General features: G+C 34.9%; 1 protein-coding gene across 10 annotated transcripts in view; it reads right to left on the bottom strand.

The window, feature by feature from the left end:
• The window catches only part of ZC3H13 (zinc finger CCCH-type containing 13), an 81,108-nt gene that overhangs the window by 65,229 nt on the left and 2,412 nt on the right, over nt 1-13,467 (bottom strand). For 9 of the 10 annotated variants that reach the window (XM_020971196.2, XM_078147580.1, XM_078147583.1 and 6 more), the window contains exons 2-4: nt 11,392-11,517; nt 10,197-10,306; nt 6,006-6,117 (exon numbers count right to left, since the gene is read on the bottom strand). In XM_020971196.2, coding sequence (XP_020826855.1) covers nt 6,006-6,117; nt 10,197-10,306; nt 11,392-11,508 — 339 coding nt within the window. In that variant the 5' untranslated portion in view covers nt 11,509-11,517. The remainder of the gene's footprint in view (nt 1-6,005; nt 6,118-10,196; nt 10,307-11,391; nt 11,518-13,467) is intronic. The other variant, XM_020971225.2, reaches the window with a different exon arrangement.

The following is a 13,467-nucleotide window of genomic DNA, read 5'->3' as shown; positions in this document are numbered from 1 at the left end:
TGTCATGTTAGTAAATTAATGAGCATGAATGGTTAGTAAGAAGTGTATTTCTGTATAATGAAGGTAAAGCTTCACAAAAAAATTAGGCTTACCACAACATACTGCTGGGTAGCATGGCAACTCGGCATACAGGATTCGTTTAGGTCTCATTTTCAGGATTTTATTAACAAGTAGGTTACATACAAAATGACATGATTTTCAACTTTTTTTTTTATTCTCAAAAAGGTCTATAAACAACTGTGTTAGACTTAAGAATTCTGAACAATGCAATGTCTAGCCACAATTCTAAAGGAATGACGAATCAGCTATTCACCCTCCAGACAAACAAAAGATGCAGAATGAAATATATACTTTTGGACATGGACAATGGAGGACTGTGTTTAGTTTCCCTATATAGTGTTTTGTTTTATTTTTTAACAAATGTTTTATTTTCCAATGGGAGTGGGATTAGGGGGGAGGGAGAGAATGCTCATTAATGGAAAAGTAAAAGTAATATAAAAAGTTTTAAAAAAAAGGCTATAATAAAGTCCACAGACTAACAAGTAGACCGATTATATAATCTTGGTATTGTGGTAAGAAAATGCTATCATTTTCACATACATCTAGACATGCCATCACAAGTACAGCCAAAAGGCCAAGCTAACACTGCCATTTGGAAATCCTAATTTCAGGGGCCCATGTTCACGAAAAGAGTTTTTAAACAGTATTTTTATATGTGTTCCCAATATACAGGAAATCTTTTAGCAAGTTTTAAGATTGGTTTGGGTATTCTGTAATTTTCTTTTCTGCAAAAGAAGCCTTTGAACAAACTATTCAAAACTTAATGTGATCCTTTACGAAACTGAAATTTTGATATTTAAAGCTAACATACAACATAGCATGTGCCAGACACCGTGCTGTGTACTGGGATACAAAAACAAAAACAAAACAGCCCCTAGCCTCAAGGGGGCACATAGTCTAACTGGAGAAAACAACACACAAAAATAGTTGGAGACAAAAAAGTAACCTTGCAGGGGAAGGCACCAGCAGTGAGAAGCAGTGAGAAGGCCCAGAAAAGGCTTCATGCAAAAGGTGACACTTAAGCCAGTTCTGATGGAAGTCAAGGATTCCCAAAAGATAGAGCTGAAAAGGGAGAACATTGCAGGTATGTTAGACAACCAGTGAAAAGGCACAGAGTATGGAAACTGGAGTGTTCTGTGAGAGGAACAATCAATGCCAGAATGGCTAGAACAGAGGGTATGGAGGAGGGTAATAAATACAATACAGCAAGAAAGGCAGGATGGGGCCAGGCTGCAGAGAATCAAAACAGCAATTATAATGCTTCTTGGAATGAAAAGGAGAAAACCTTGGTCAGAACTATGCTTTATGAGAATCACTTTGGTAGCTTCTGTACAGAATATGGACCACAGTAAGGAGAAACTTAAGACCAAGAGATAAATTGGGAGACTGTGGCAATAGTTCAAGAGATGATACAGGCCTCAATTATCAAGGCTGCTCTAAGAGCAGAGAGAAGGCAATGGATGCAAAAGACGATGCGGAAATCAAAACAGCAAGATATGGCAACTAATGTGATATCTAGGATAAGGGAAAGTGAGGAGTCAAAGAAAACACGGAGGTTATGTAATAGAGGGGACTGAAAGAATATAAATGCCTTCAACAATAATAAAGAAGAGGGGCAGCCAGGTGGTGCAGTGGATAAAGCTCCAGCCTTGCAGTCAGGAGGACCTGAGTTCAAATCCAGTCTCAGACAAATGACACTTACTAGCTGTGTGACTCTGGGCAAGTCACTTAACCCCAACTGCCTCACCAAAAAAAAAAAAACAAAACCCAGTAATAAAGAACACCAAAAGAGAAGTGAAATTTGAGGGGAAAGCTGAGTTCTATTTTGGACAGGTCGAGTGTGAAATGCTCATAGGACATCCAGTTTTAAAACAGGCAGTTACTGACGTAGAACTGGTGCTGGGTAGGGAGACTAGGCTGGGATGGATTGGATATATAGGGAATCACTAACATGGAGATTAACTGAACTCATGGGAGCTGATGAGGTCGCAAAGTGAGAGAGCAAAGAGAGAAAAGAGAGCTCAGGACAGAGCCCTGAGGTAGACATGGAGTTAAGAAGTTTGACTGAGGAAGGGAGAGCTAACAAAGCTAGTCAGATTTAGTGAGAGTTTAAGAATAGGAAATTAAGGCATGTAGGAAAAATATCAGTAGTTAGAGACAGGCTGCGGATTATAAAGAAACAGAAGATGATCAAAGAAAGGAGACTTCACTAGAAACTGGAGTTAACAAAGGGAAACTGGACACTCCAGGCAGAAGTATCAAACATGCATTGCAGCTAACACTGGGAGGTACAACCTGAACCAGATTAAAATATAATTGGGAAATACTTATCAAAATAAATAAAAACACAATAGAACACAGATAATATTAATATTATAAAATGAGCTGAAGAAGGAAATGGCGAACGATTCCATTATTTTTGCCAAGAAAACACCAAATGGAGCTATGAAGAGTTGGATATGACTTAACAACAACACGTTAACATGTTGTTTTCTAAGTCAATATGCAGCCAACAGGGATCCTCATGTACAGTTTAGTGGCCTCATTTCTATTTAATACCACTGACTTAAGGGATAGAGATTGGGGAGAGAGGATAATGCAGCCCCAACAAGGGTGATAAAACTTCAGCCCCTTATATAGTAAGCTAAAGGAGTTCAAGATTAAATGCTTTTGTCATTCTGTCATTTCAGTCACATCCACCTCTTTGTGACCCCATTTGGAGTTTTCTTGGCAAAGATACTGGAGTAGTTTGCCATTTCCTTCCTCAACCCGTTTTACAGATGAGGAAACTAAGGCAAACAGTGTCAAGTGACTTGCCCAGGGTCACAGACCTAGTAAGTGTCTGAGGCCAGAACTGAACTCACAAAGATGAGTCTTTCTGACTCCAGGCCTGGCACTCTGTGCACTGAGCCACCTAGCTGCCCAACTAAATTTTTATCAAGTTAAATAAAGTACAACCTCATAATCTTGAGGCTGTAGAAACCTCTCACAAAAATCACACTGCAGATATAACTTAAGAAATAAAAATTGATATACATATATATATATATGAATAATGGATATGAAATGGGATATCATGGTTTATATGGAAACCATTATTTGAAAAAGCTGTGTGTGTGTGTGTGTGCGTGCGCGCATGTGCAAATGCATGCGCGTATAAGCTCTTATTTTCAGTTTTCCAAGGAAAAGACAACTCAACTCCTATAGATTCCAATATAGTTTTAACAAAGCCCAATATTCAAGTATCATTGATTCTATCATGCCTTTGGAATACCTGATAAATCAAAATACTATAGTTTATTAGAGTAGTAAATGAAATTACATACACAATAATAAATTATATAAAATCTTCTCAGGAATTTTTCCTAGTAAAACATTTTACCGTGTGATCTAAGAGACATATAACAATTCATGGAGGAAGAAACTGTAAAGGTATGTAAGCATTTAAATGTAAATATGCATGTATGTAAGCAATGTGTATATTACACATTTTCTAAAATAGGCTGGAATTGCTTAAGATACTGCAAGGTGAAGAGACACGTATCTAGCAGGTGAAGGACAAAGACCTGAACTCAGTTTTCCTGCCTCCAGAGGCAACCCTCTACCCACTAAGTCATCCTGTCTCTATTATTCCATTCCATTGTTAGAGAGCTCTAATTCTTAGGAAGTTTTTCCTTATCTGAAACCAAAATCTCATATAATGGGAGTCTGATAGTTTTACAGGCAGGTAATTTGCACAAAGAAAGGTAGCATTCACCAAGACACAAAAAAATTAACTTGTAAACTTTATTTTGGCTAAATTTTTGTTGATATTCATAGTCTTAAAAGTATGCTAATATGCTAAACTTCTATTTAGAGTAATACATAATAGCTTTAAGTCTGATTGTTGACAATAAAAATTAATTTTAATAATTAAACATTTTTACAAGCAAATATTTTTACAAAAGACTCAGAATCCTAAGGTTTTTTTTCTTATTCTTTTATCCAGAATTGACATACATCAAACAGATGTCAGCTCATGCCAAGCTAAATAAAAGCATTCTCTTTCATAATTAATTTTCTGACTTTAACCTATAGAAAAAATGTCGATGGACCTAAAGATTTCCTCTTTCTCAAATCCTTGAGGTCTTTAAATATTTTGGGCCAAAAAAATGGTTTTTCAGCAAATAAATAAGAGGTTCTTAATGCCTTTTAGCATCAAAAAAATCTAAATTGCTTTAAGTTCTCTGTTATGTTTAGACACTGTAAGCTATAGGAGTAGCAGAAATAGGGCTACATGTAGCACAGACCTCACCTCTAACCAACCATCTCTAGGACCCAATCTTTTAAGACACTTTGCAACAGAGTTAAGCTCCTTAAGGGTATCTTAGATAATGTTTCTGAATACCAAGTGTCTAGCACAGCAATTAAAATATAGTAAGCACTTAATAAATGTTTGTTGTATTAAATTAAATACTGTGATCAGAGCCAAAGAAAATAAAAGCACAAGGGGGAAGCTAGGTGGCACACTGGATAGAGCACCAGCCTTGGAGTCAGGAGTTCAAATTTGGCCTCAGACACATAACACTTACTAGCTGTATGACTCTGGGCAAGTCACTTAACCCCAATTGCCTCACCAATTAAAAAAAAAGAAGAAAAGAAAAGCACAAAAGGAAGTATACTTTCCAAATTTAGGTAAGTCAAAAACTGTTACCCCCAATATGATCTTTATGTCTCCTTAATCACATCAAAGCATACTGAATATAATCAAAGATAATATGTTATTTGGTTAATTTTAACATGTCCGGGGTCAAATGGTCTTCAAAGAGAAGTAAACTGCAGAGTTCAGAAAAAGGGGAGTCAGAGTAATAATCTATTAATGTGTACCCTGTATTGTCTAGAGAAAGAAGAGCTCTGATTATAATAACCAGATTACCAAGATAGAATGCAAATCTCTTAAGAAAATCAAGGAAAGATTTGTATGGACTGATGCTGAGTGAAGTTAGCAGAACCAGGAGAACGTCATACACCGTAACAGCCACATTGCACGATGACTAACTTTGATAGACTCAGCTCTTCTCAGCAATGCAAGGATCTCCAAAAGTCTCACGATGGAAAATGCTATCCACATCGAGAGAAAGAACCATAGAGTCTGAATGCAGATTGAAGCATACTATTTGCTCTTTTTTTCCCTTCTGTTTTGTTTCCTCTTTCTTGTGGTTCCTCCTATCAGTTCTAATTCTTCCTTACAACATGACTAATGTGTAAATATGTTTTATAGGAATGTATATGTAGAGTCTATATCAGATTGCATGCTGTCTTGGGGAGAGAGGTCGGGAGGGAGGGGGAGAAAAAATTAAAACTCAAAACATACGGAAGTGATCATTGAAAACTAAAAATTAATTAATTTTAAAAAAAAAAGAAAATCCAGTTCTCTTTACTATAATTGTACACTTACTAAGCAACCTTCAAAATCTATAATTTAAACTCCAGAAAAGACCACAAGAAAAAAATGTCTTTGTGGCAAGTAATCAACCTTCAATATGTTTTCAAATGTCTCCTATCATAAATTCGTAAGTTGGATTCTACTACATAATTCTCATTTTATTGATGTAATTCTAGAGCCCCAGAGTCTAATCACCTGTAAATGAACTAATAAAATCAAGGACCAGCCCCACAGTGATTCCTCCAGGATTTAGACACCCCTTCTAAAGCCCAGATTAAGCTCCAGATAATCAACCTCTCTCAAGCACTACAGTGTCTTAATTACAATAAAGAATCTGAAGCAATTTAGATGGATTTTCAGATTTTAAAAGGCATTTTTGCTAAATAACATCTCTCAGAATGCTGTTAAAAATTTAATCTAAGAATAATAAATCAAAATCATATTTTTAATTTTCTAACAAAACAGAATATAAAGAAAGATCTTTTAAAATTATCTAATAACTGGGGAAACTTGTTCCTACCCTTACTGGTGAAGATGACTCCTCAGTATTTCGTTTCTGAGGCTCTGTTTCTACTTCTTGCCGCTTATTCTTCATCCTTTCCCTAAGATCACCAGTGGGTCTTTCTGGTGACCTTTATAATTTAGAAAAAGAAAAAAGGAAACATTATATGATATGACTCAGAGAAATAAATAGAAAATTCACTTTTAAATATGGATACTTTCAAAAATTTAACGACTACTCAAGTTTGGAAAAATTAATCCATGTAATTCAACTCTGCATACACGCGAAAAAATAAGCAATATTCTCAATACCATTCAAAACATACATAGTTAAATATTTATTTTGGTCAGACATTATTTTTGAATTAGGTGGGGAAATCGGGCACAATATTAGATACGAAAATTTGGAAATTAAAGTTTGACTTTTCCCATCTTCATGCTTAAAGGCCAATACTACTGTTTATTTAAAATTTGTCAATCATCTGGCATATTAACTGGGTTTGAGAACACTCTGTCAAAACAAAAATTCAAGGAATAAAACTGAGAAATGGAATTAGTGATACTTAACTATTACAGTTAGCCTAAAAGAATTATTCATACAAAGAACCATCAATTTATAAATTTGCTAATGCAGCAACAACTAATAAAAACAACATGCATTTTAAGTCAAGCAAAATTCAGATATAGTGACTTAATTCCAGCTAAGGAACTGGGGAAGGTGGAGGAGCAAGGGAAAAGAAAATTGAATGAAAAGATATGTATCTGTACATACACACTAATAATATAAATAATGTATAACATACATCCTTTGATTTGAATTTATAAAGTTCAATTTATTGACAACAATATCAGCCCACAGATTATGAGAGAAGGAAAAGGAAAATATATCACTTTTTAAAATATTCCTAGCATTCTTCTGGTACAAGGGAAAGAAAAAATTAAGTAATAGTTACCTGAAGAAAACCTGTAAATTAATTACAAATGACATATAAGTCAATTTAAGAGGCATTTAGGTTAGATGTCCTGGGTAATAATTTAAACACAGATGATACATTTAGTAAACTAAAATTAAAGTTATATTTGTAAAATTTTTTTATGTTAAATGAAAATATTAAGCAAGATAAGAGGTAGCATGGTATATGTAGTAGACTTGAGAGCTAGTCTCAGGGTCAGAAACACAGAAGGGTTTGAAGTTCAGGCTCTGATACATGTAAGCTTTGTGACCCTGTACAAGTCATTGAAAACTCTTAATACTCAGGCAATTCCAATACTTTAAGTTGCAAAACAGCTTCCAAACCATGCAGGTAAGGGGCAGCTAGGTGATGGAGAGGATAGAGCTCTGGCCTTGGAGGACCTGAGTTCAAATCCAACTTCAGACACGTGACACTTACTAGTTGTGTGATCCTAGGCAAGTCACTTAACCCCGACTGCCTTACCAAAAAGCAAAAAAAAAAAAAAAAAAAAAACCACAGTGGTAGAGAAAAGTTCCTAACTAGAAATTCCATGTCATGTTATTTGCACAAATGTATATCTGTAGTTCTAATAGTGACATTAAAAAGATGCTTTCAATCAATTAACAAGCATTCATTAATAGCTGACTATATGCCAAGCACTGTTCTAGGCACTAGAGATACAATACAAAAGTGAGACAGTGCCTGCCCTCGAAGAATTTATATTCTACTAGACATCGTGATAATAGAAATTTATTTTTTATCACTAACAAATTCTTAAGCGTTTTAAGTTTTTTTTAAACAGGGTATACAATCAGAGCTTACAATTTTCTATGCAGAAGTATCCCAAAAATTATCTGCTTGAATATTAAATTTGTGCAAAGTAAATTCTCTAAAGTGTGTTATTTTATTTTAGTTTTGAACTAAAACTATTTCTGCCAAATACTGGAGAAGGAGAAAGAAAGAGGGGGGAAGGGAAAGGAGAGAGGAAGAAAGCAGGAGAAACAAAAAAGGTACATTTCAACTGTAACAGCTTCCAGAATTTAGGGCTTCAGCATTAATCACAGTGAGGTCACTTTTCTGGACAGGTAAATTGCTTTATTTGCCTTTTTAAAATCTGCTTCTAAAAAACAGTAATGATATATTTATTACTCTGAAGAGATCATGTAAATGGAAACAGTAAAGGCAGGAAAAGTAAAACTTGGAGTAGCTATGAGAAGGCAAACCCACATGGATCTCTAAACCAGTCCAATCATTTTGGAAAACAATTAGGAATTATATGAGGGAAAAAAGTGACTAAACAGTAACTATCTTTTGACATGGCAATCACACCACTGGGCACATTCACCAAAAAGCTTGAAACAGAACGGCCCCACAGACAAACAAAATATTCACAGAAGCACTTTCTGTAACAGCTAAAAACTATAAACAAATTACATGCTCATTAATTAAGAATAACTGAATGAACTGTTTTAAGTGAATGTAATGGAATATTATTGTACTGTAAGAAATAACAAATGAGGAAATGAGAGAATCATAGGGAGACTTTTATGAACTAGTGAATATATGCAATGACTACAACAGTATTAAGACAACACTAAAAGATAGGTGAACTTGAAGTAAATGCAATGTTCAATTTTGGTCCCAGGAGACGTGATGGAGTGCACTTCCCTCCTCTAATACAGAAATGTAGAACTACATGCATATAATATTGCAAAGACACAATCTTGTCACTATGTCAGTTGGTTTTGTCTAACTGTTTTACTTTGTTACAATGGAGGGCCTACAGGAAGCAATAGTATGTTGGGAAATGACAGGCGGATGCAAAAAAGTTATCAACAAAACTGAGAGAGAACATTTAAAACAATAAGCTCTACTGTAAAAAGTTATTTCTTCTAATCAGGTGGTTCCAAGTTTCACAAATTAAGGACAATAAGTTGAGTTACAGTTGAGAAAATATCTAATTTCCTTTAAAATGTCTCTCATAATGCTTTATTTTGTTAAAACTAAAGTTACAGGCTGTGCTAAGAGAAGGCAAGAGTAGTGGACTGCTAAATGTCATTTTCTTGTTACTATATTTGGGGCACTCTGAATAAATGAGGATTAAATAATTATTACAAACTAACTTTAAAGTGTTAAGACCATATCTTAGCAATATATTTAAATGCTCCGAACGCGTGGGCAGTAACAGTGAATAAAGGAAAGGATCTAGAGTCAGATTTGAGTTGAAATCCTACCTCAGATATTTATCAGCTGCAGGATCCTGGGCAAGTCAATTAACCTCAATTTGCCTTAGTTTCCTCATCGGTAAAATGTGGATGAGAATAGCACCTACTACCTAGGTTGTTATCATGATCAAATGAGATAATATTTGTAAAGTGATTAACACATTGCCTGGCACATAGTAAGTGCTATGTAAATGTTAGATATTATTATCAGAAGCTCTGAAAAGGCAAAGCACACAATTTTTTAAAAATTTTTTATTTTGCCAGGCAATGGAGGTTAAGTGATTTGCCCAAGGTCATACAGCTAGTAAGTGTTATGTGTGTGAGGCCAGATTTGAACTCAGGTCCTCCTGACTCCAGGGCCAGTGCTCTATCCACTGGCCACCTAGCTGCCCCTAAAACATACAATTTAAAAGAGGAAACTAAAGAGAAATGAACTTGTAAATATTTTTACTACTAGCCTAGTTATTTTAAAGCTTTACTTTCTTTGTAATATTCATTTAAATCATTTTCATCATTTCTCATTGATCAATGGCACTAATTTATGTTTACAATGCTAGTATTTTGCTTTAAAAAGTTACAAACAGTTCCCTTTTCACCAAAAACAAAATGGTTAAACAACAAAAATCAAATTCTTGAGATTCTATGAACTCCTACTAGCATTGCCTTAAGGTATTATTAAATATATTATCAATAGAAGAAAGGTACAAGAAGCCCACAAAGGAACTACAAAAATAAGCCATTTACTGTCAGTTATTTAATTTGGATGCTCATAAGCCCTATTTCAAAGCTAATGAAACAATACTGAGCAAGACAGGTTTATTAAAAATATTTCAAATAAAGAATTAAGTTTGAAAAAGTCTTTAAAATATCCAATATAGAATACCAATGCTTCTTTTTAACAACTTTATAAAAGTTCACTGCTTTCCCTTCCCTATCTCCCCAAAAAAACCTCACTAGATTTTCTATTTTTGCATAAGACAGATGTTGACATTTTCCAAGAATTTGTGAACAATTTCTTAAAGCTAAATTTACCTTCTGTAACTGCTACTATAACCTTTGCCTCGCGGTGAAGGGCCATGTACGAATCTACATGTGTTCCCATAGGGACAGTTGCCAGTCTTCAGCCAGTTACGGCACTGTGTCTAAAAGAGACAGGTATTACTGGATGAATTCAATGAAATTTTACTAATAAGATGCCTGAGAGACAAAAGCAAAATAAGTCTAATCATTCTAGCTAATCTGATAACATTCTAAAAGTAATTTAAAAAAGGCAAATAAGGAGAAAAGTTTATAAAATATTAATTTTTCAACTTTTTTCAAAGGTAATTTTAAAAATCTACCAAAAGGAGTTGGGAAATGATCCAACCATTTTGGAGAGCAATGTGGAGCTATGCCCAAAGGGCTATAAAAATGTGCATACCCTCTGACCCAGCAACAGCACTTCTAGGGTTATATCCCAAAGAGATCATAAAAATGGGAAAAGGAGCCACATGTACAAAAATACTTATAGCAACTCTTTCTGTGGCGGCAAAGAATTGGAAATTGAGGAGATGCCCATCAATCAGGGAATGGCTGACCGAGTTGTGGTATATGAATATGTAATGGAATACTATTGCACTATGAGAAACAATGAGCAAGCAGACTTCAGAAAAACCTGGAAAGACTTGTATGGACTGATGCTGAATGAAGTAAGCAGAACCAGGAGAAAATTGTACACAGTAACAGTCACACTGTGCAATGACTAACTTTGATAAACCTCTTCTCAGCAATGCAAGGATCTAAGACATCTCCAAAAGTCTCATGAAGGAAAATGCTATCCACATCCAGAGAAAGAATTATGGAGTTTGAATGCAGATCGAAGCATACTATTTGCTCTTTATTTCCTCCTGTTTTGTTTTGTTTCCTCTTTCTTGTGGTTCCTCCTATTGGTTCTAATTCTTCCTTACAACATGACTAATGTGAAAATATGTTTAATAGGAATGTATACGTAGTAGAACCTATATCAGATTGCATGCCATCTTGGGAAGGGAGGTGAAGAAAAATTTGAAACTCCAAAGTATACCACAGTGATTGCTGAAAACTAAAAATAAATTACTGAAAAAAATACCAAAAAACAACTTTATCAACATTACTATATTAAAAACAAACAGTTCTTTGCTAAATCAAACCAATACTCAGTATAAGGAATTCCAAAAGGACTCTCATGGCTATACTGCTAATGACTCACCTCAGCTGTATTTCCAGTGCTGGGTCCAAGTCTTTCAAATACACTCGGTCTTCGGGATGTGCTATCAGATATGGTCTTGGTATTTTCCACTGTGACCTTTCTTCTAATTTTTGACATCTTGTACTACTTTAACCAAAAAAAGAGACAAAAACCATAAAATACTTTGGTTTTAAATAACTGAGATCAAACTCACAAACGGAACTACTACGCTGTAAAACTGGGAAGGGTTACAGTTGAGATCAAGGATGAACATGCAAATTCAGGCAGAGATAAAAAGTGCACATCAGAGCATTTTGCTTTTGTTTCAAAGATGTATACCATACAAAACAAAACTTGCTAGTCAAGTTAATATGGTGACTGATTTTTATTTACTCCTAAGTTTTTAAAAATCTTCCTCTGTTCGAAATGTTCTAATATTGTCTCACTAACATAAAAAGCAATAGTTTTTAAGAAAAAAAATTGTCTTAGTTACTATATTTATCACCATTAAATTTTGCACAACATTCTAAGCTTGTCAAGATTTTTTTAAATCCTGACTGATCTCCTCACTCACAGCTTATACTCCAAATGATGCTAGATCTCATCTTTGTGGGGTAGCCATACCTGCCCATTTCAGGAGAATTTTTGTTCTTATTCACCCACAAATTCCCCATATCCTCAAATTCTCTTGATATCCTAAGTATGCTCAATAGAATCACTGGTTATCTTTCATTCTTGTCATTTTTGATCACACATTCTCTTGATGGCATATTTTACATCAGTTCTACATAATTCTTAATTGTGTGATGTGCTACACAAAACCTGCATGAGCTCGTCACAATTCTTTCTTTTGCCCTTTGAGTAATTCTTAACAATACTTCCAGCCCTAATGCCCACTTTGTAATCTTCTGAAAGCTCCAGAAAATGCCCTGCCTTACTTCTCTTTCCACACTTATAAACAACCGCTTTCCAACAGTTTCTTTCCTTCCCCGGCCCTTAACAGAAAACAGTTTCTCAGTTTTTCTTCTGCTAATAGACTTACTGCTAGAAAGGATAAAAAAAAGTTCAAAATGGTTGAAATTGCCCTTTTTTCCTTTATGCTTCAAATGTAAAGATACACAAGGTAGTAATATTGGGTCTTTAGATACACATAGGACCAAAGTAAGCTTCTGCAAAGTAGATGAAAAACACCTCAACTCAGCAACTCTCCTGGGCAGAAGTGAAACAAGGTGCTGAGATAATGACCAGGAGGAGAGAGGGAAATTCGACACCAAATACAGAATTTGTCTTTCTCAAGCTTTTGCAACTCTTCTTTATTCTAGTGCCAGCCCTCTATTAATTATTCCTATTTATCCTATTTATAGTTTACTTTACATATATTTGCATGTTGACTCTTTCACTAAATTGTAAGTTCCTTGAGGACAGGCACCATTTTGGTTTTGCTGTTTTGGGTTTTCGCCCCTCTTTTAGTATTCCCAGCCCTCAGCATAGTACCTAGCACACAGTAATCAATTAATAAATGTTTTCTGATTGACTGCTACCAAGAGGAAGCAGGACACAGATGGGGGATTCCAGGGCTCATTGAGGGGTAATGGGAAAGGAGAGGAAAATCTCCAAGGGCAAGGAAGGTAAGGGAATTTCTGGGGCTACCCACTTAACAGCCAATTCCCAGAGGGCTACTTTATCACCGCAAAAATCAAATGTTGTCAAGTTTTGTTATTACAACCTAATACTTGTTAATTTCCATGTAAAAGACAGGGAGTATCTTGAAAAAAAGAACAAATATTTTTCTACCAACCATTTTCATATATCCAAGACAATAACTCAATAAAGAAATTTATAACTTCTTTTACCTATCAACCCAAAGAGACTTCATGTGTTCAATAACTAAATTCAAATAAATTTAAACTGTGTCCCTCGTCACCAGTCTTCTGTACACACCTCTATCTCCTTATCTTTCTTTTCTACATGTTCATTACTTCCTTCTTCCATTTCTGATTTGTTATTCATCCTTTACTAGCTACCACAAAGACCATTTCCTCCATATCAATTTATAACTGTATCTCCAACTGTGATAGTTTAAATAAAGCAACTTTC

The sequence above is a fragment of the Phascolarctos cinereus genome, unplaced genomic scaffold (genome assembly GCF_003287225.1).
Source record: "Phascolarctos cinereus isolate Bilbo 61053 unplaced genomic scaffold, phaCin_HiC Scaffold_7;HRSCAF=346, whole genome shotgun sequence".
Taxonomy (NCBI): Eukaryota; Metazoa; Chordata; class Mammalia; order Diprotodontia; family Phascolarctidae; genus Phascolarctos; species Phascolarctos cinereus.
Note: the sequence above shows the minus strand (reverse complement) of the source record. Positions and strands in the feature narration are given on the sequence as shown.